At 40.9% G+C, this 21,612-nt stretch overlaps 1 protein-coding gene across 2 annotated transcripts; it reads right to left on the bottom strand.

The window, feature by feature from the left end:
- Positions 1–391: 391 nt before the first annotated feature.
- ercc8 (excision repair cross-complementation group 8) lies at positions 392–21,407 on the bottom strand. 2 transcript variants are annotated; one of them, XM_080765368.1, is made up of 12 exons: positions 21,087–21,407; positions 19,965–20,060; positions 18,990–19,091; positions 18,716–18,839; positions 14,481–14,562; positions 10,237–10,305; positions 9,800–9,866; positions 8,227–8,330; positions 6,732–6,856; positions 4,756–4,953; positions 2,823–2,918; positions 392–1,593 (listed from the first exon to the last, which is right to left on the bottom strand). In XM_080765368.1, exons 1-12 carry the CDS (start codon positions 21,161–21,163, stop codon positions 1,525–1,527), a joined length of 1,209 nt encoding a protein of 402 aa, XP_080621494.1. In that variant the 5' UTR covers positions 21,164–21,407; the 3' UTR covers positions 392–1,524. The 2 variants fall into 2 exon arrangements, with proteins under 2 accessions (XP_080621494.1, XP_080621495.1); XM_080765369.1 differs by lacking the exon at positions 21,087–21,407 and having other exon boundaries at positions 18,998–19,091; positions 19,965–20,055.
- Between the last annotated feature and the right edge of the window lie 205 nt (positions 21,408–21,612).

Genomic DNA, 21,612 nt, shown 5'->3' with positions numbered 1-21,612 from the left:
CCTTCACTCATTGGACACGGTCTTTTTCTTGCTACACAGTCAGCGAAAGAGTGACGAAGAACTGGACAAGCCTGTTGGACGTTTTCGGTTCAACTGGTTCTAGGTGTCGAGGAAATGTACCTCACTTTTGGTGAGGGTGTTGAAACAGAATATCTATTCACATTGCATAGGGAAGAATCATAGATCCTGGGAGGTTTCTCTGATATCACCATGATGCAAAGACAATGCAATAGCAACCATGAATATATTTTGTCTATGATCACAATCATAGGTAGCCTAACCAATAAGAAGGGATTGTATTATTGGGGGTGAACGTTAAATTAGAGGAAAACCTGTAAAGAAAGAAAAATAATGGAAGCATAACAACAATTATAGAAAAAACATTTAATGTATCAGATAGATACTAACAAAAAACAAAACAAAAACACCATTGTTGAGCTTTGTGGTTGTTTCAATTAGCTGAAACAGTATATATAAAACACTACTCAATTAAATGCTTTTTCAAAATGATATTATTATATACATTAATTCCTTGTCCTCAGTCCCACCACTGAAAAACTAAATATGACCTCTTTGACAAAGTACTTATGAAGTACAATAATTGGAATGAGAATCATTACATCATCATTCATTATAATTTATAAAATTCAGACATGACCAATTCAATCTGTGGCGCTTGTGTGCAGCACTACAGTAGTCCAGCCTGTCCAGGTGGGTGTGCATGTAAATTCAGTCAATTTGTAAAAGAGGGAGGGTGAAAGTGGTTTCAGTAGAACTCTCATTCAAAGAATTATGACAAAATAACTTGCAAAACAAATGCAAATCATATGTATCCAGGAATGGAAAAGGGGTGGGGTGGGTTGTGTGTGTGTGTGTGCGCACGTGCGTGCATGCGTGTGTGCGTGCGTGACTGTGTGTGTGTGTGTGAGAGAAAGAGAGAGAGAGAGAGATGTAAGGGGCAGGGGGCAGTGTACTGTTATGAGTGGATCTCAGTTGTGGTCTTAACACAAACACAGTTAAAACTTATATATTGTACCTGCTAAGCTAAAGTACTGTACCTGTACTACTGCCAACCTTTTTGTTTTCTTATTGTATGACATCTAATATGATTATAACTATTATCTTGTTATATTGTAGTATTGTTAGGCTATTAACAGTCTTGCAAAACATGCCACACCAACATTCCACTGCTTGCACCTCCTCTTGAAAGCCTAATAATTTATACTTTGGCGAGCAACACTGTCACTGTTGTATGGCACGGTCGCCGTTTTCTAAAAGCATGCAATATCCTGCGGGCATGTCAAATGTTGAACATGTCCTTTGAGTTTGAAGGACTCGGTAGCCTAATTTATTCTTTTCATTATTCATTTCCATGAGACTCCTCATTTTAGGCTTGTTTCCCTTTTGTGGTGAGGGACATGTGCACAGACCTGTATATGTCCACATCATATGGAAAACAACTAGTCTTCATCATTGCTCCATAACATGCATCTTCAAACCAGTACATCATTATGGATAGCAACACTAGTCTTCATCACTGCTCCATGCGTCTTCAAATGCAGGGTTCACTGAAGAGTGTCTAGCAGCAGCATCCTGAAAGGACCAATACATTCGATTCAACTCATCATCCAGACTTTAGTCATATCACAGGTTTACAGGTACAAAATAAAGTGTGTGAAATTTGTTTTTGTGCTAGCTTGTCATTTGTTGACAACTTAGCTACATGCGGCCAGCTGCACAATTAAGAATTTCACCCACCTTAAATGACAATAAAGATTGATTCTGATTCAGACTATAACCTATCTACAAGCTCACATCTTGTAGATCTGTTACCTTCGGTACACAACAACAACTGGATAAAGATGTAGGGCGTCATGCTGAATATGGACCAGTAAAACGATGAGAATGAATGACAATACCAGTGGTATTCATCAACAATAGTGGAATGCAGCATGGCCTGACTGATGGGAGGAGGTGTCTGTTCTACTGTATGTGTGTGTGTGTGTGTGTGTGTGTGTGTGTGTGTGTGTGTGTGTGTGGACTCAGTATACAGTATGTGTCAGGTGTTGACATTCACAAGGCATGGCCCATCTATGATGTCATATTACTGTGTGTACACATGTCTTGTTACACAGACACAGAGGATTAGGCCATTTCTCTCTCCACTGAAATAAACTAGACTAACAAGAACTATCAGAGATAAGAGATTTGCACCTACTGACATATCTGGGGAAATATAAATTCAATGAATGAGCTTGGATGCCAGAGAAAACCTTTAGCAAGAAACAAAAGACCTCTGCTATGAAAACCAATCCAGATACCATCCCATATGAGGGACAGGCCAGCCCTAAAATCTTTGTATTGGTTCTGTGAAGCAGTTATCTTTTACCATCATCCTTACTATATAAAATTAAGGGACCTCTGTCTGTCTGTTATTCTGTCTGTATGATCCGCATCGATCTGAACTTCCACACAGTGACAGTGACAAAGGCCATTTTTCAGTTTCCCTAAATTTAGGCGGTGTATTTATGTTTTTGACAAGAGCCTTTTGTGAACAGTCCTTAGGTTGCAGACTATGCTATGGGATCTAGTCATAGGCGGGTATGGATTTCCAAATAGTTTCCAACCAGTTTGAGACCATTCACTGAATTTAGATGACACCAGATATATCAGAAGGCGGAGAGCTCTGATCGTCTGGCTAAACCAGACCTGCCTTTAAATTCTGAATACCACAAGCAACATTGAGGAAAATGTGACAGAGAGCAAGTATTTGATTTTCTTACAACAAATAGTTTTCTCAATTGTTAAAGTACTCATTGTACCTTCTTTAAGACGCGGGTCTCCTCCTCGATGTCTGGGCCACGGAGGACAGGGACCCATGCCAGTATATTACAGTCTTTACCTCCACTGTACAGTTCCTGGAAACACAACACAGGATGGCTCATCAGCAGTGTTACAAACCAAGCAATGTCACAGATGAAATGACGGAGATGACTCTGAACCGTAATTAATCGACTTCACCTCGCAGACCATGAAATAAATACATGATCACAAGGGGGGCAAGCCAGCTTTTAATAAGCAATTTAGTTGGGAGGTAATGTAAATTAATATTAATCAGGAATCAGGAATTAGGATTCCTCCTTTTTAAAAGAAAACCCACCTACTCCCTTCTGAGCACTGCAGCCATGAAGGTATGAAAGCCTTTTCTTTAATAGGACGGACGACTATGACTTAAAATGGGGCTTTTACCATATGCACACTCTAGGAATATGTCTGGAATTGGGGCTGGGGTTCTGTGCAACTCTGTTATATTGGTTTTTTTGTTATGTTTGTCTTGTTATGCATTTCTTTGGTTGTGTTTTGTCTATGTCTATGTCAATGTCTTTATATACAAAAACAAGAAAATGAATAAATTACAAATGAGTACGACAGTTTTGTCGGGCCGTAAACAAGGAAGTGAACGGCTGTGTGCATGCGCGAAACATGACGCCGAGCGCTGCACAAGACGTTGCCTAAAATATAATAAAAAAAAGACCCTAAAGGCTCATACATAGTCTGTATTTTCGGTGGTTAGGTGACCACCGAACTACAACATGACGTCACGAGCCGCGGTGAAGAGCAAACCACCGCTACCGCTCCAGCCCTTCTCTCTGTTTTTACTCACCAGTCACCACCGCTCAACGTTATTCAGAGCAGTGGTCAGCTCACCACCGGAGCGGTGGTCACCTCACCACCGGAGCGGTGGTCACCTCACCACCGGAGCGGTGGTCAGCTCACCACCGGAGCGGTGGTCAGCTCACCACCGGAGCGGTGGTCAGCTCACCACCGGAGCGGTGGTCAGCTCACCACCGGAGCGGTGGTCAGCTCACCACCGGAGCGGTGGTCAGCTCACCACCGGAGCGGTGGTCAGCTCACCACCGGAGCGGTGGTCACCTCACCACCGGAGCGGTGGTCAGCTCACCACCGAAAATCCAGACTAGGAATAGGCCTTAAGACGTCCCCACACGTCCTGGGCCGTCTACGGGCTATAAAGACGTGTTAACATAAGCTAAGGAACACCCAAACGAATAGAGGCAAAATACATTTCCAGCAGGCATGACAAGCTGTCAGACTGCATTCTTAGAAATGCAGACTAATAACTCATGTCATGGTTGGATAATAACACGGTTTATCACTGATGCCATTGTTCAATTTTCTCCAATTATGTCAATGGTAAACACATGTACAGTAGTGTTGTTGCCCCGTTGCATCAATTATGCCATTGTTTGTTTCTCTAATCAAATAAATAAATTAATAAATTATTAAAACGTTTAAAGTAGTGTTGTAGCCCCATTGACTTCTTTCTGACACTCAGGATATGATTGAAATGACATTCATGACAATGTTATGACTATGAGTACAGTATAGGAGACGATATCACATGCAATGTCCCGACAGCACAGCTTTTACTAGATACATACCATTTGCAGACATACAGTAGGTAGGCCAAGAGGATGAGATCTTATCACACAATGTGTGTCATTTAGAGTGGCTAAATGCATCACAGAATATATTGACTTTAATAACTCATCTATCATGGGGAAGTGTGACTTGACTACCATGGTAACTGTATACATTACTGGCAGGCGTGGCAGCCATAACTACCGTGGTAAGACAACACAATGGTTGGAAATTGCAGAAAGGCACCGATACAAACGAAGATTCACCATGCAGGACGACACCACCAGACAGAGGGAGGGAGTGGGGGCACAGTACCTGGTAGTTTGGGTGGAATTCGCAGCAGTCAACATTGTTGTAGTGCCCTCTCAGCATGGTGACCAGCTTTCCTGTATGAAGGGCATACACCGCCACTGAGCTGCCGCATGGCACAAACACAAACTCTGGGCTGCAGCCGCCAGACACTGTGAACTTTAAACCCTTCCGGCTCTCATTGGATACTTTCCCATAATTCACCTGGGGACAAATGGAGTGGTCAAAAAATATATACCGGTACACCTATAAGATTGAAAGTATAATTGTGGCACAGACTTTCATGCACGCGCACATACGTTTCCTGCCTCATATATATCCATCGCTCACTCACTGAAGTAACAGTCTAGTTTACATTATGTCCAGAAAACGCGCATGCACACGCGCCACACACACACACACACAAAATTCCAGAACAGCCAGTACAAGAAACAACAGTTAAAAAAAGAAGAAAAATACACTTTTTTATATAGCTTTGTGCATTAGTGGGGTGACAAAATAATAAAACATAAATGGTAAATGGTGCATTTATACAGCGCCTTTATCCAAGGCGCTTTACATGCACATTCACACACACATTCATACACCAATGGCGGAAGAAACCATGCAGGGCACCAACCAAGGACACTAATTTTGGGGGAGCCGGGTTTGAACTGGGAACCTTGCGGTTGTCATCCGGCCACTCTACCCCTAAGCCACTGTCGCCCCGTATAGTGTGAGAGTTTGAGGCAAGTATATGGATTTCAATTTGACTGGGGTGACAGTCAAATGAACTTTGGAATCAAACATAAAGCTAACGCATGATAAAAGGTGCCACTGCCAAATTAAGCAAATATAATATTTTACATGCCATCTTTACGGGGGTTGAAATTTCCTATGGTGAGGTCAGAAATAACCTTTTTTGTAGGCTACCCACATCCAAGCAGAAGGTGCTGTGCTGAATGGAATAATCTAGAACAGGGGTCGGGTAAGTATGTTCAGGCAAATTGTTTTCCACACCATTAGATGGCTAATTTAGGACGGTGAACATGCAATAAACCACTTTATATTCAATAATTATAATGCTATAAAAGTTCATAAAGATGCATTACTTATCATATAACATAACATATCATACTAATGCATTTAGAATCAAATGTTACGTACAGGTGCATACATAAATGCTTGTGTTGTCATTTATTACAGGCTCCCTTGAATTTAGCTTTTAGAGGATATTTAGTTCCACAAAAGTTTCAAAAGAACATTCCATCTGGAGACAAAAGCAAACAAGAGCTCTTTCTTGGTTCAAGGTCTCTTCTTACAACAGAGAGTGACATGTGAAACCCAGTCTTTGTTTGTTTTTTATCATACCGGTAATATTAAAGAATGTAAATAGAACTAATAATAGAAAGTAGAACTAACCATATCCATAACCATGTCCAAAAAGGAAAGTTGAGAGTGAAAACATTTTATGGGATAGGGGTGTTCTTTTTTTATGTATAGTGTTTTATGTTGTCTGTTTTTAATGGACCCTGCATCTAAACAAATACAGTTGATTGATTGACTGATTGATTGAATATTGAAGAAAGGAAATAATATAACTAATCAGAAAATTGTTCAACTTTTGGAGAGAAGCGCTGATCAGCAGTGTCTGACAACCCAGTCATTCATGACATGACTTTGAATTGTTAACAAAACAATGAAAAGTCCATACCGTTTAGTGTGATTACAGCTGTTGATAATGTTAATAATGCAGTTGACATGATGTACTTGAGCAGAGTAACGGTTCAAATGTCAAAGTGCTCTTCTGCTCAAGACATAAAACACTTTCTGTGGACACGGACCCTGAGGATGCACCGCCTTGCAATACAAATAGAGCCCATACATACATCCAATATGATCCCACAAAATGTCCTGACATTATGGCCTCAGCCCGTCATACTTCCATTCTGGTTCATATTACCTATAATGGCAAGTCTCTCTCACACACACCCACAGCCTACCAGTGTGTTCTCTCCTGTAGCACTGTTCCACAGTCGCATACGGTTGTCTGTACCCGTAGTGAGGAGGAAGAGACCATCACCACTAAAACACAGGCCATTCACTCTGCCATCATGGGCTGTGTTCACTGGATGGAGAAAGAAAACCATGTCAATGATATCTCAGCATACTCACAAGTTACAACTGTAAGTTGCACACGCGCACGCGCACACACACACACACACACACACACACACACACACACACACCACTTTTAATCGAGTACTGTACTTAATAACATTTATTGTACTTTCGATTTCATTGCATTTCTATGAAGGTTGTTGTTACTCGTAGCTTTTGAGCATAGCTTTGTTGAAGTCAAGTTCAAGGTATGAATAGTTGTGAGTGATAATCCTCACCCTGTCACCACTAGAAAGCTGTTTCACCTCATTGTTTACATTAACTGCATAACTGCACTTTTGTTACCTTTAACCATTGAACCCTAGAATCCTTATTCTGGGAGGAACATTTGCGTTAATTGTTACTTTTAAGCATAGCTTGAATAGTTTGACCAGGTTAAACATGGGGCTAAACATTTTCAAACAAACGTGTTTTTTTCTTTATAATTGTTTACTATAGTCCTACTTACTAGAACCAAATAAATTACATCTGGCCACAAAAGATCACAGGATCAACTGAATGTGAAGGTAGAGTACTGGGGGGCTGCCATATTGTGTCGTAGGCTCAATATGTCAGTTTGTCACCTCCTCCTTCACATTCAGTAGATCCCGTGGTCTTTTGTGGCCATTTGTAATTTCTTGGGGTCTAGTAGGACTATAGTAAAATATCACACCTGTGTGAAGTTTTAATTTGGCAGACCTTTGACCTAATTTCTCCTTTCATTGTCAATGGCAAATATAGAGACGTAATAAAAAAGAAATAGTTATAAAATGTTGTAAAAAAATACATATTTAGCCCCACACCCCTGGTGAAAAATAGCTAAAATCACTTAACGAAAGAAAGCAGCAAATTAACAAAAGAAATAACACTCATCTTTTACTTTCTCTAATAACAACCTAAAACATGAACCTTGGTTGGAAAAAAACGAAAGTTGTCCTTCAATTTAAACCTAGCACGCTAATCTTGCGAGCTTGTAAATCGGGTCATATTCGCCAAAGAAATCAAGGCCACGTCCACAGAGATGTTATAAAAAATGTCAAGGAGTCGTTTAAAAAAAAGGTGTACTGTACACACGAAACCGTGCCTACCACTGAAAACACCACACACCCACTGAATACGCATGTACGGTAGTACATATGATATCAGCTGTCACTTCACTCCAGTTGAGTCAGGCTACCTGTGTTTTCTATGTCGTCATTCCTGTGTCAGTATAACACTAAGCTTTATAGTAAGTATAGATGTAAAGAAACGTTTGTCATTCAACCCCCTTCAAAAAAGTCAAAAAAGCAACTAATAGTAATGACAGAGGGAGGAAGGGAATAGTAGAAATGACAGTACCTGCCTCAGAGGCAGCTTTGGACTTGTCCCCATTGTGCTGGTCTAGTGTGAACAGACTGCCAGCAGCTCGCCGCACATCCCATACCCGCACCCTGCTGTCAGCACTGACACAAAGAAAAGAGGGTGAGGATGTTGGTTTAAGCATAACATGTTTAATATTCATACAGAACTAAGAATCTCAATGACCCCAAATCAAGTATGAAAAGTTACTTTCATAGTGAAAGGTACTAGAGAGAAAAAAAGACATAAAAAAGATACAGTGGGTGGAGCCATGGGTATCAAATCCTTCCCTGTGCAGGATTTGGTAATCTAGGCTTGCGGCCAACTAACACAAATGGTGGGAAGCCGGATGGGGAGGGCAATCTCTGTCACTGCAGACAGTGGGGGGGGGGGGGGGTTAACAGGAGAGGTGGGCAGTGGGCACCAAAACATTCTGGACACTAAGGATAACTGGGCACCTTGGCAGCGTGGGCACTAAGGAAATGTGGGCATCTTAAGTCTTAGGCTTCGTGTCCACAGAAAATGTTTTGCATGGAGACAGTAGTATTCTTATGAGTGAATGACGTTTTATGATCTTACTGTGTTATTTACAAGCTTTCACTGTTGTTACACTTTCACTTTTCACAACACTGCATTGCTTCACATGCACTGTACATGCCTATGAGACTGCATTCCCATGTGACTGTCTGTCACATGCTCAGTAGTCCGCTGTAGTATCCGAACATAGCACGCTGCTTTGTTGTTGTTAAGTGATATTTAGTCCGCTGTAGTATCTTAACATAGCACGCTGCTTGGTTGTTGTTAAGTGATATTTAAAATTATTACCATCACGTGTCCAGGGTTTCGTTAACAACAAAAGACCAAGCGATTGCAAATGATACACCATCATTTGTACAGATTTTTCCTTCCACACAAAACAAAGGAAAGCATTAGCCTTGGATCAAGATGATGTATTTTATTTTAATAAAATGGATGGGCACTTGAATGCAAAAGTACAATATCTAATTGCTCACAATATCGTATTAATAATACGTTCTCTACTAAGGGCATTAAACGTCAAACTGTATGGCTACATTGCAACATTTTTTAATATTATCTACCATCCTGCATTCTACAACTTCTGTTTTTAAAAAGCAATTTCAGTCCAAAGGGAGAGCAGCACACATATCCCAATGGATTAATTAGCCAAATCATAAAGCAGGTGGGTACTCCATCTACCATATGCTAAACTGAAACTCCAAGGGAATGGGTTACCAGAGTACCACTCTACCAGTCTATTACCAATGCAGTGCAATTATGATTCATGACAGATGGCAGCAGGCTGCGCTCAAACCGAAATACTGGAAGCAGTCATTACAACTGGACTGAAACAACACTCACACTAGCATTAGGAGGGGCATGACTCTTGTCTTCTGACCCTCTGTTCATATATGTGGCTTTGTTACTTGTATATTATGGACAATAAAGCTTTTTGAAAGTTGAATTCTTCAAACAGATTGGAGGGACAAATTAGGGAAGCTTTTTTCTGCATGGCTGTTTCTACGGCACAGACACATAAAAAGGTGGTACAAACCTGGCAGTGGCCAAGATGTGCTCATATCTGGGTGACCAACACACAGAAAGGACCTCCCCTCTGTGACCTAAAGTGTAGAATGAATTAATCATGTCAACACTACCTGTATGTCAAATCAAACTTTATTTGTATAGCACATTTAAAATAAACAAACTATATGCTTTGACACAAAACAAAAATATGCAGAGTAAATACAGGAGAGCTCAAGTATAATTAAAAGCAAGAGAGAGAGAAGACAGAAGACATGAGTTTTAAGTTTAAGGCCCAAAGGGCATAACTAATGGGGAGGGGCAACATGTTCTAGCGCCTGGGGCCCACAGCCGCAAAAGCACGGTCAGCCCTGCTCTTCTTGTTAGTCTTACTGTAGGAACGACCAGCATGTGGGTGACAAGAGTCTCTTTTGTTGTCAGTTTCAGTGTATGGTATAATCCACTAACCTTGAAGAACGTGAATGCGTGAGCCAGACTTCAGGTCACACAACTGTATTTTAGGTTCTTTCGTCCCAACTATAAACACAAAGAATTAATAGAAATCAGTGGGAAAGGTGTGTACTGTGTGTTTGAAACAATACAGTACATACATAGAAGCTACATACATGGCTTATAGAACAAATATATGCATGAGTCTGTGTAACCTGGGAAAAAACAACTGGAGTTACAGGTAAAAAAAAACATCACACCTATGTGAAGTAAGTGGTGCAACTCCGTGTGGGGGTCTCTCTCTCTGGCACAACAGCGCCACTTTTGCCCCTATTGGTACTCTATACCCAGGCAGCCAGCCAGCCAGGCACCCACACACACATACTCACTTAAGGAAGTGGTTTGCACCACTTAAAAGGTGTGGTTAGTGATACCAGCTTTCCATAAACATGAACACACTTTTTGGTCAACAAATCTTTTGTGCATATAAACAATGATGGTTACCAGTCCAACTTGGCATAATTTGCACATTGTTCTATGCATTTTATTACTTCTTACCATTCTCAAATTATGCCAAGTTGGACTGGGAACCATCATTGTTTATAATAATGCACAAAAGATTTGTTGACTTTGTTCCTAGTAATGTTGGAAGAAATCTTATTGACTGACTGACTGACTGATTACCTTATTAGCAACAGAAGTTGGAAGTAAAAGGATGCTGCAAAAAAGAAGCCCCGGGGGGGGGTGTCCCTTGTACTCAATTCATCATCATGACAGACAATACATCACATACTGTATCAACAACACTAAAGAAATTATGACAGTCAAAAAACCTTTAGAAAAGGTGGGATTTGCTACGGAAATTGACCGACTTATGCATTGGACACATAATCGATCTACACAATCCCGTCAACTACATCAACAACTAAACAAAACATTAAAGAAAGAGAGGTACTTAGTGCATGCAAAAGTTCATGCTTGGATGCATACACGCATGGGCACTAGTGTGTATTGAAAAGGCAACAGTAACCTGTTGGTCCTGCTTAGTGACTTGTGCCACCCAGATTCCAAAAATGGTTGTCTACAAAAGTCTGTCTCCGTACAGCTACTTAAGAGTCTTAGACCATACCTGGGGGGGGGGTCCTCAGTGCTACTACAGGGGGCCCACCAAATCTTTGTGTAATAGGAACTTTTTTGAGGGGCGCTAGCTCCTGCAATGCATGACTTTTGAAGATTGGCATCTATGGGATTTTTGAGTTTGTTTAAAGCACTTATACATTGTTTGCCAACCAAGCCTATGGACTTTGAGGATATTACAATGTTTGTTTAGAGCACTTACGACGTAAATAGTTTGCCAGCCATGTCTAGATTTTAATGTTTGTGTGTTTGGTGTGTTTGGTTTGGGTTTAAGTGGTTAACTGTCTGAAAATACTGTCTGAAACCAACACATTGACAGTGCTGTCAAACAAGTCTATGAAGCAATCTATGAAATGGTTTAATTTGCAACATAATGTTATACAATATGTAGTAGTGGGGGATTCCTGCTTCATCTCTCGATCACCCAAGGGGTCCTTGGACTGAAAAACGTTGAAGACTTGTCTCAGACCATGTCCAACTCTCCTATGCATTTTGGTCACCCCAGGCTTGTGTCATTTTGTGCAGTGGGATTATACCTGGGTCACATCACAATACTCTATGTGCAGGGAAGCACATACAGTAGCATAACTCTAGGCTATCCATTATCACATTCTCTTTGGAGGCCAGGAGTATTTGTGCGGATTAATGGGGGACAGAGTTACCGTGTGGGGGTCTCTCTACTGTACTGTACTGTACTGTCACTGTACTGTACTGGCACACCTGAAATCATCATATATATATACAGTTAATATGTGCGTGTGTGTTTCTATGTGTTAGGTTGTGCACAGGTGGTGAAAAACACCCAGCCAGGCAGCCAGGCAGGCAGGCACCCACACACATATTCACTTAAGGAAGTGGTTTGCACCACTTAAATATACGTTTTGAAGGAAATAAATAAAACCTTGCACCGGGGCTCCACCGGGCGTCAGCGTCACGTCTCCGTCACCGCCAGGGAATGTTCCCTTTTTAATCAATGAAGGGTGGCTCCACTGCCTGCGTTGCGTTGCGTGACTGCATTCAAATTGCCCCGGTTCGTTTTTTGGAGACGCAACGCACCCGGATGGAGCCCCGGTGTTATATTTTTTAAACGATGCAATACTGCCTCATCAAAGTTGGTGTTGTGACTTTAGATACTGTCAATTACTTGCATGAGAAGGAGAGAGGTGGTGGAGTTAGCTGTTTTAGCAGACAGTCTGACAGAGTTAAGAGGTGCATTTTTTACTACTTTCCATTGGTTCAATATTTTCGAAACAACACACAGACGTAAAGGGTGTTCAATAGCACTGATTTATGGAATAAAATCAAAAACCTCCTAAATTGAGTTATGAGGTTTCCTCCGGACAGCAACGATATCTAACAAATCATATTACACACATAAAAACCCCAAGAAAGTGTTTCTTGTGTCCTAAACATCATTAAAATAAGCCCTTTAAGCCAATTTTAATAGGATAAGCACAGTAAAGAAAGACTGCCACAAGAGATTCTGTGGTGGAAAGCCTTTTCCACTTCTCCCAATTATAAGTGTGCAACCAATCTGAGAGAGGAATGTTTGAGTCTGAGTTGGTAAAGAACCTCATCTATCCGCCACTCCTATATTCAGCTATAGGGCCCTATCTAGAGGCATTATATTGCCACCGCCTACATCCTTAAAACACCTCCACTACCCATTACATTATGCATAGGTATTGTTTGGGCGTTGCGCAACTTAAACGCAACTTAAAACAATCCATTATGCCCTGGAGTGTATTCCAAGGCAGCAACATATGCTGCCTTGGAATACATTTGTATTAGATACAGAGGGTTGTTTTGTGTGTCCACATTCCATTGTCCTAAAACTGTGTGTATAAGATATCAAATATAGGGATCGACACGCCTAGACACACCTCCACCTGCAAATATAGGAGTCGGCAAAATGAATAGTGGGTTGTGTGGCAAGATAACGTTTACGCATAGTGGAAGCTCCTAAATGTGAAATTCACGGAAAGTGTTTAATACTTGTGGGTAAGGCATGGGATACGATAGAGAGTGTAGATTCTTGTCCTAACACAAACATTAAATGCCATTGACAATGAATGGAGAATTTACGTTGTGTCTGAGCAAATCGGCTATTTTTGTGTTAACACAAACATTAAATGCCTTTGACAATGGAGAATTTACGTCATATGTTGATGAGCAAATCGGTTATTGTGTCCTAACACAAAGGAATTCTCATTGACAATATATGTGACACATACGGTATATCATTAAGTTGTATGATTATAAGACCGCCCCTCACTTCACACGGGTGTGATTTTCTTTTAATCAATATCAACATGTCAATTTTCAATGTTGATCTTACACTTTGAAAGACATCCTCACACCTGTGAAAAGATAATTTACTTTTGAAATGTCCATTCTGTTATGTCAGCAAAACCAACAGAGAAGTGACGGTTATTGAGGAACCTTAGAAATCATGATGAAAAGTCATGATTTCTAATGTTTCTAATATTTCATTGCAACAGGACATGAGGTTTGTAAGTTGAGATTTCAGGGAATTGAGGTGGTGAATCCTTGAAATGAGGAAATAATTTACTCCACGAACACCGGGGCTCCACCGGGCGCGTCACCGTCACCGAGACGCGAGTCTCCGCCACCGTCAGGGAATGTTCCCTTTTTAATCAATGAAGGGTGGCTCCACTGCCCCGGTTCATTTTTTGACGCAACGCGCCCGGTGAAGCCCCGCCGTAAGAGAGACATATGTATTACTTATGTATTACAGAGCTGTCCTACTTTTGTACTCTTTTTTTATTTGAATACTTTTGTGTATTGACTGTCCATACGTTATTTCCGCTCAGGCGGTTTAAACGCTGACGAAGGCGAGAAGGACGGCAACAAACACAATTGTTGCTGCTATACATTAAAAGAACGATGGGGAGTGTGGAAATTCCTTTTTTTGATGAAGCATATATCATATCTGTAGGAGAAAAAATACCCTGCTGACAGAAATGACAAACCTGTGTTTTAACACATAATGTGTTAAAACACTAAATTAATCATTATGCCCATCACTGGGAATAGTAGGGATGATTTTGTCCGGATTAATATGCACAGTTGCACACAAACCAATTTATATACTATACACACACCTGCAATGAGGCTGTGTTTCCTAGCGATGGGAGACATGTGATGACAGTAGACGTTTCCTTCAAACTGGAAGACTTCAGCAGGCTGGAGACACAGAAAAACAAACACAAAGAGAACAATCAGCTGTAGTGAAGCTACACCTCTGCCTTCTGCCGCAGTCACACCTTTGAGACAGCCGTCTTATGGTTGTCTGATGAAAAGCATCAGACAAGACAGCTCCCAATGCATTTCTAATGGGAGTCACGTGGTTTGATGAGACAAACGTGTTTCATGGGGGGGGGGGGGCAAGACACGAGGCATAAAACATTTTGTAGGCGACATGCTGAAGAACAAGGCGGCACCAGACACAAGACAAAAAGGGTTGGGTTTACCCGCCAACCAATAGGAGAGAAGGTCCGTTTGTTACGCTGCACTGGGCGGTCTTTTCACACTCTGTTGTTTTTTTTCTGCAGAGTACAGACACGGAAGAGGAAACTTAGGAAAGCGCCTATGCACTTTCGTAACGAAAAGTAGTTTGGTCTGTTCCAGTAAGCAATTCAACAGGAAAATATAATCCCTGCCCGTCGTGGCCGAACAGAAAATTAAAACAAACGTTATAATTCAAGGTGCATGCATTTTCACTCCTAATGCTTATATGATTCTGCCCTGTGTTATGATCTGAGTGCCTATGCTGTGTAGCCTACTTGTACGACTGTACGTGAATATACAAATGTACTAGATATTTATCGTGTACACACGCACACGCACACCCTGCATTGACAGAATGGACCGGAGCTACTTATAAACTGAAAAAGTCGCTTGTTTAACGTGCCACGGCTGTGACAGCTAGCAGCTGCAGCTGTCAAACTAGCAACAGGCTAGCTGTAAAACTAGCAACAGGCCAGGGCTGACAGTCCGAATGTCGGCAATCCAGTTAAAAAGCACATCAGTAAAACTGTGTATCCGAACCTTAAAATCCATATGCTGTCTGCAGTGGTTAAAAAACAGGGCTTAAAAAGAGCTTAAAAAGACGGAGCTTCGTCATTGAGCTGCTGCTGTGTTTCAGGGTTGAGCTGCTTAACGTTCGGTGTGCATCGTTCATCGCTGAAACTACGCGACTATATTAAAATTTCAAATACTGTCTCAGCAGAATGATTTGGTTGTTAAAATAAAATAAAACTGTTAATATGAATGAACATGTTTTCAGTTCGCATGGGCAGTGCGCATTGGACTGGAGATTATGAAAGAGTCGTAGCCATGACTTATATATATATAATGCTACTGCTCCCAAACAATCATTTTGGGCATGAAATGTTATGATTCCCCCCCTTTTTTTTCTCTCATTTTTTTTAATAACATTAACATCGAGGTGTCCACTGCAATCTGTCGTCTCCTCTCCTGAAGTAACGCTGAACGGTCTGACTGCAGATAGGAGAGAGCCGTGCGCCCAGGCGCCCCATGGCTAACAGCCTGAAATGCAGAAGTCGTGTGTTGTGGTAAAATGGATGCGCTTTATTAAAAATAATGGAGTCGTTGCTAACAGAAAATATTAATTTTCCACAATGATGCCATGCTTAGTCTGCGTACCTGGAGGCTATATACATACACACGGAATCAGTGCCAGACTTGGCACCTACTGTGGTAGTGGTACTGATAAAGTGGAGACGCAACACGTTGACACAACCAACGCTAGCTACTAGCTACTGTGTCCCGCAGCTAACAGCGTAAGGACAACAACAGGCAACACGTGGATGTTTCCGCATGTCCTCGCACCGCCCACGCACTGCCCAGATTCCGCAAAGCATTGTGGTCAATTGATGCGACAAACGACAAGACAGATGAAACCATAAAACATTGATAAGACGCTTGTCTGATTGGTGTGACAGGCGCCTAAGTGTGTGTGTGAGAGAGAGAGAGCGAGAGCGAGAGCGAGAGAGAGAGAGAGAAACCAAGCGTGAGTAGTGGGGTTTAGCTGTCCTTTTCATGACCTTCTGGGGTAACCATGACTCCAATGTAACTCTAGCATGTAACAAGGCTTGCCATATGCAGCTTTGTATCAGACAGGCAGAGATAGGTAAGGAAAAGAGAAAGGAGAGATAAAATGACAGAGGAAGATGTAGAGAAAACTAGAAAAAGGGCACAGGTCAGGTTATTGTGGCCTGCTGGTGGTGCTATAATAGGCCAATGTGAAAAGGGTTCCATTTCTTCTTACGCCTATGATGGCAATTGGATGATTTGAGGAATTTTGTTCCAAAAATGTGTTTTGCAAAAGCCCACCTATCGGACAGATCGTCTTGAGCACATGACTATAAAGATACTGTGTAAAGATTTGCAGGATTTTGAGACAAAATCTGGAGGAGTAAAGTAAAAAATAAAAATGTGTTTTACAAAAGTCGGCCTCCTGGTGGCACTATAAAAGGCAGATGTGGCCCAGACAGTTAGCTCTACCGTCCGGTCACCTAGGCTGCTGAGCCAGCCTGACGGCGTGCCGCGGGTTCCAAAACTTTTGCCACGTGTCTTTCCCCCATTTCCTGTCAGTCTACTTTCAACCTATCAATAAAAGGCAGAAAAAGCCTTATCTTTAAAAAAAGGCAGATGTGAAAAATGCAGGTCAAAGGTTTTTCCTTGGCTTCTAGGGAGTGCATGCAACATTTCACGCAGATCGGTGCAGTTATAGGTAAAATGTGAAAATCTGCCTCACGGTGGCACTATTACAGGCCATTGTGTAAAACTTGGGGCAGAGGTTCGGCATCGACCGGGCCAACGGTGCCGGAGATTAGCTGTAAATAGACGGACGGACACACAAGGACGGAGTGAAAAGCATACTCTCCCCATGTCTTTGGCCTGGTGAGTGAGACGAGTAGAAAGATAATAAAGGTGTGGGAATGGGTGGGCTAGGGCTATACCATTTATTTATTTTGGTTTACATACAATTACATTTATTATGTCAAGACATGCACATGTACATGTACGCTAGTCCCTCCTATGCCCAGCTTTCCGGGTTTTGTAAACACAAGCATTGGCTTGTGATTGGCTGATCACCCCATAGCGATGACTTGATTGGCTGAGCAGTACATATTGAAGAAAAAAAATCACACCTATGTGAAGTAAGGGGCACTCTTGTCATCGTACATCATCCAATAAAAATTAATATACTTCTTCATGAATACATTTGTCAACTTATGTTATTAACTTTAAACCATGATACAATGTTTAAAAAAACCTCATCTTTTCATCATGATGAGGCCAGAATGAGATAATGTGTATGATGTATGATAAGAGCACCCCTCACTTCACACAGGTGTGATTTTTGAGGAGAGCTAGCCCCTCCTATATCCAGCTTATGGTATGTGTGCACAAACTTTGTCCTACACAAAATGAAATGCCATTGACAATGAATGGACAGTTTTGAGTGTTCGTGTACAACAAACAAACATTGCATAACACAAACATTGAAGAGAGGACGTGACAGTAAGTTTTAACAGCGGGCGACAGCCAGACGAATTTTCCGGAAGTGTATTATTTGTCTATGGGACCCGGCGACTACCGGCGATAGCAGGCGATGGTCGAAAAGTTGGCAGAGCAACGTCGAAGATAAATATAATTCATATTTTCTGGTCATAACGGGTGATTGGGCGATGTGTCGGCCGATGCTCGCCCACTGCTCAAAGCCCAAAGATGCTGTAGTGCCAGTCAAATGTACCCACTTGCCTTGCTGTGTTACGAAACCTGATGCATAGATTAATGTGCAGGTTAACAGACTCTGTGAACAGTATCATTGTAGCATTTACTAATCCTGCTAAGAGCTCTGTTAGGCTGTCATCTTCTAATCTAAGCTATGGAACCACTGGCACTCAAGCCTGTATGTACAGAGATAAGGCTGATTGATGCCTACCTATGCCTCCCTTGTTTGTTTACTTTTGTGTTTTTTATGTTTTATGTGTCTATGGACCACCCTGTGAGTGTCTTGAATAAAGTTTGAATTAGATTGAATTGAACACAGGTGTGATTTTATTTACTCCCCGTTTGCTCTTTTTTGCACTATATATTCTATCCCTTTGTTTGCTATATATATATATATATATACACTTTCAAATTGGATCTCTGCCAGGCTGGGTGGAATATGGAAATCATGTTTATCACATGACTGATGACTCTAGAGATGATGTGTATTTTATACACATGCATTTGCATGTGTATACAAATAAATAAACCTATATGTAATATGACGTGTGACAAACTGACAAATAATGCTCACCTTCAGTGTCTCTGTGTCCCACACCTTCATGGTCTTGTCAAAGGAACTTGAGACAAACATGCCTGTGTCATGAGGATACCACTGGACCGTCTCTACACTGAACTTGTGGACATACCTACTGGACCTGAAACATACACACACATAGAACCTTTCCAAAATGCTCAAGTCTGATCAACAGAAAGCATGTGTTTTAGGATTTCTGTAAAGGAAACCAAGACAACTGGCAGTGTAATGCTGCCCTCTAGTGGGCTATAGGTGGGGAAGTGAGATTCACCTGCCTACCGTGCAGATGGCCTTGCAGGTGTAGTGAGGTTTCCCGCTGAAGTTCTCCAGGTCATAGATAACTATTACACCGTCTGCTCCTCCAGATAACATACTGGTCAACAGAGAGGGTTGGGTTCAGACACTGGAGCGGTCCATGAGAAATGGGCACTGATGCTTTTTTGGTTCTGGAATCGTGGCTTAAACGTGCAGCAGGCAACTATAATTAAACTAGCACAAGCTAGAGTAAAATGAGCTACAGTATACGGTCTGTATGTATGTATGTATACTCCTTAACCATTTTAATTCTGATGTTGTATTATATATTATATTACCTCTTTGAAGAGGCAGTATTCTCAAATAAACAAGACTCTTTTCTTTTTTGGAATCCTAATTAAAATCCCTCTCTCAATTAAACAGTCAACCACACTCTATGTGCAGCAGGCGTTGATACTAAATCTGTTTATTATTCTAATCTGAATCCTTGCCATATTTACATCCATGGGTATCATGACAAGCTCAAAACAATATTATTACATTCATTAATTGAAAAATATTATATATATGTTATTACGAAGGATTACATTATTAGCAGTTAGTACATTATCGGCTGCTCCAAGCCAAATAATCATTTGCGAATGATTGACAGGCATTTCCCTTGCTTGCCTTGTATATGTACGTAGTTCAATTTTAGAGCTGCACTGACTGTTCAAGAGATACTGTGACTGGTGAGATTTTGTAGTCTGTAGGGTTAGGGTTTTCCTTCACATCATTTGAATTACTGATGGCTGGCAGTTATGACATTTTAACAATGTTACAAGAATGTTTCCTACCGCACCTTTAAGAGTGCAGAATCTGCAAATGATCCAGTATTTAGGCAATATCATACAGAAAGTAAGTACATTGACCTATTGAATTTTGCAGATGAGCATTACAATTCAAGAACAAGTAAGAATAAAGCCAACCCAGCTCAGTAGTGGATACTTACTATCTGCCTTCAATCACTTCAATGTCAATGGTATTGACTCCGTTGCCATGTATTCTTTCTACATCTCTGTCAGGATTCAGTTCCAGACTGAGAATCCTTTTAAGCAAGGTGAGGAAAACCACATTTTCAACACAGTACATCCACCTCTTGCATTTCCAATGTCATTACAAAAGTAATGGAAGTGTATCTGTATGTCTTTATATGTTTTGATGAATTGAAAATGGAGGACCCTTATGTAAAGAAGTCTTGTGCTTTTTTTCCCTGGTTTGATCCTCTTAGCAGATTACTTTCCTTGAACTGCACCCATTCTGCAAACTGTTAATACATTTTTCAATCAATCGATCAATAGATTAACTTGTGTGTATTCTTTATCTTATCTTTGACTTAAAGCACAATGACAAATATACACTTCTATGAAAAAAAGGAAATCATCATACCGGTATATATATATATATACAGTTGAAAGTTAAAAAAGGGAAAATGTGATTAATAACAAAGTGTCTTGTTGCATTGATTTGATAACTAAAGATATCTGAGCATGACATTGTGTATTGAGTGATTGATTAATTGAAAATGTTATTCACAGTATGTAGAATGGGTACATTTCAAACGAAAGCATAAGTCAATACCAAAACTGCTACGAGGACAGAACAATGAAAAGCACCAAGACTTGTTTACATCAGGGGTCCTCCATTTTCAATTCATCCAAACATTTAAAGACGTACAAATACTATACACACTATGAAAAACAGGAAATCATCATATAAGGAAATTAAAAAAGGGAAAAACATGGGGAAAAAATAGGTGGCTGGGGGTGGGTGCTCTTTGACCTTTTTTACAAAGGCCAGTTTCGAATTGCAGCCATCCGTAGCCCGTAGGTGCTCTTTCAGAGCGGTTTGGAGTCATATCAGGGATTCACATGTCTTAATGACTGTTGGTAGGGCGTTCCAAATTTTAGTGGCATAGGAGCGAAATTAAATGAATCCCTTTATATACCCTTGTATTGAATCCCTTGTATATACTATAACAATGTTCAGTGTTCATTTATCCATTTGTAACCCAGAGAGAGAGAGAGATGTTACAAATGTAACCAAATGGACTGAGGATTTTACTGTTATTTACCTCCTGGTTGACTCTGCGCGTCTCAAACGGAGAGGGTCATCCAGTCCAGCTCGTCTGCCTGACAGAAAGCCCAACATTGTTTCTGCCTGAACAGAAAGTAACAAGCTAGCTAATGCTAGCCTATAACTAGCCAATTTTAATCAAACTGAACAGTAACGTTATAAAAAAGTGGACCAAATTATATCATGCTCAACGTGTCTTGCTCTACATAAAACTGCAATAGTATTGTGTCAAATACACAATATATCAATTTGAATGTTCATTTGAACTAAAATTCTAAATGTATATTTTGCGTTTTGCTACTGAGCAAAACAAAACAAAAGAAAAACATTGCGCCCGCCATGTTGATACGTAACAGTAATAATTGCTGTCATTGGCTGGTGTCAACTTGCCACCCAATCAGAGAACAGTTTACTGACTCTGTGCCGTCCGTTCCATAACCGTTACCATGACCCCGAAGGTCGGCCTGTGATTGGCTAGTTGGTTGTCAAACCAAACGCGGACGGAAACGCCCTCCTCAGATCTA

The sequence above is a fragment of the Protomyctophum bolini genome (assembly GCF_963924005.1).
Source record: "Protomyctophum bolini genome assembly, chromosome: 6".
NCBI lineage: Eukaryota > Metazoa > Chordata > Actinopteri > Myctophiformes > Myctophidae > Protomyctophum > Protomyctophum bolini.
Note: the sequence above shows the minus strand (reverse complement) of the source record. Positions and strands in the feature narration are given on the sequence as shown.

Coding starts and splice junctions, on each gene's coding strand:
- ercc8 (XM_080765368.1), bottom strand. CDS start 21,163: ATGTTGGGCTTTCTGTCAGGCAGACGAGCTGGACTGGATGACCCTCTC. Junction 14,563..18,715: donor GGGACACAGAGACACTGAAG/GTGAGCATTATT, acceptor CTGTGTCTCCAG/CCTGCTGAAGTCTTCCAGTT. Junction 6,857..8,226: donor CAAAGCTGCCTCTGAGGCAG/GTACTGTCATTT, acceptor TTCTCCATCCAG/TGAACACAGCCCATGATGGC.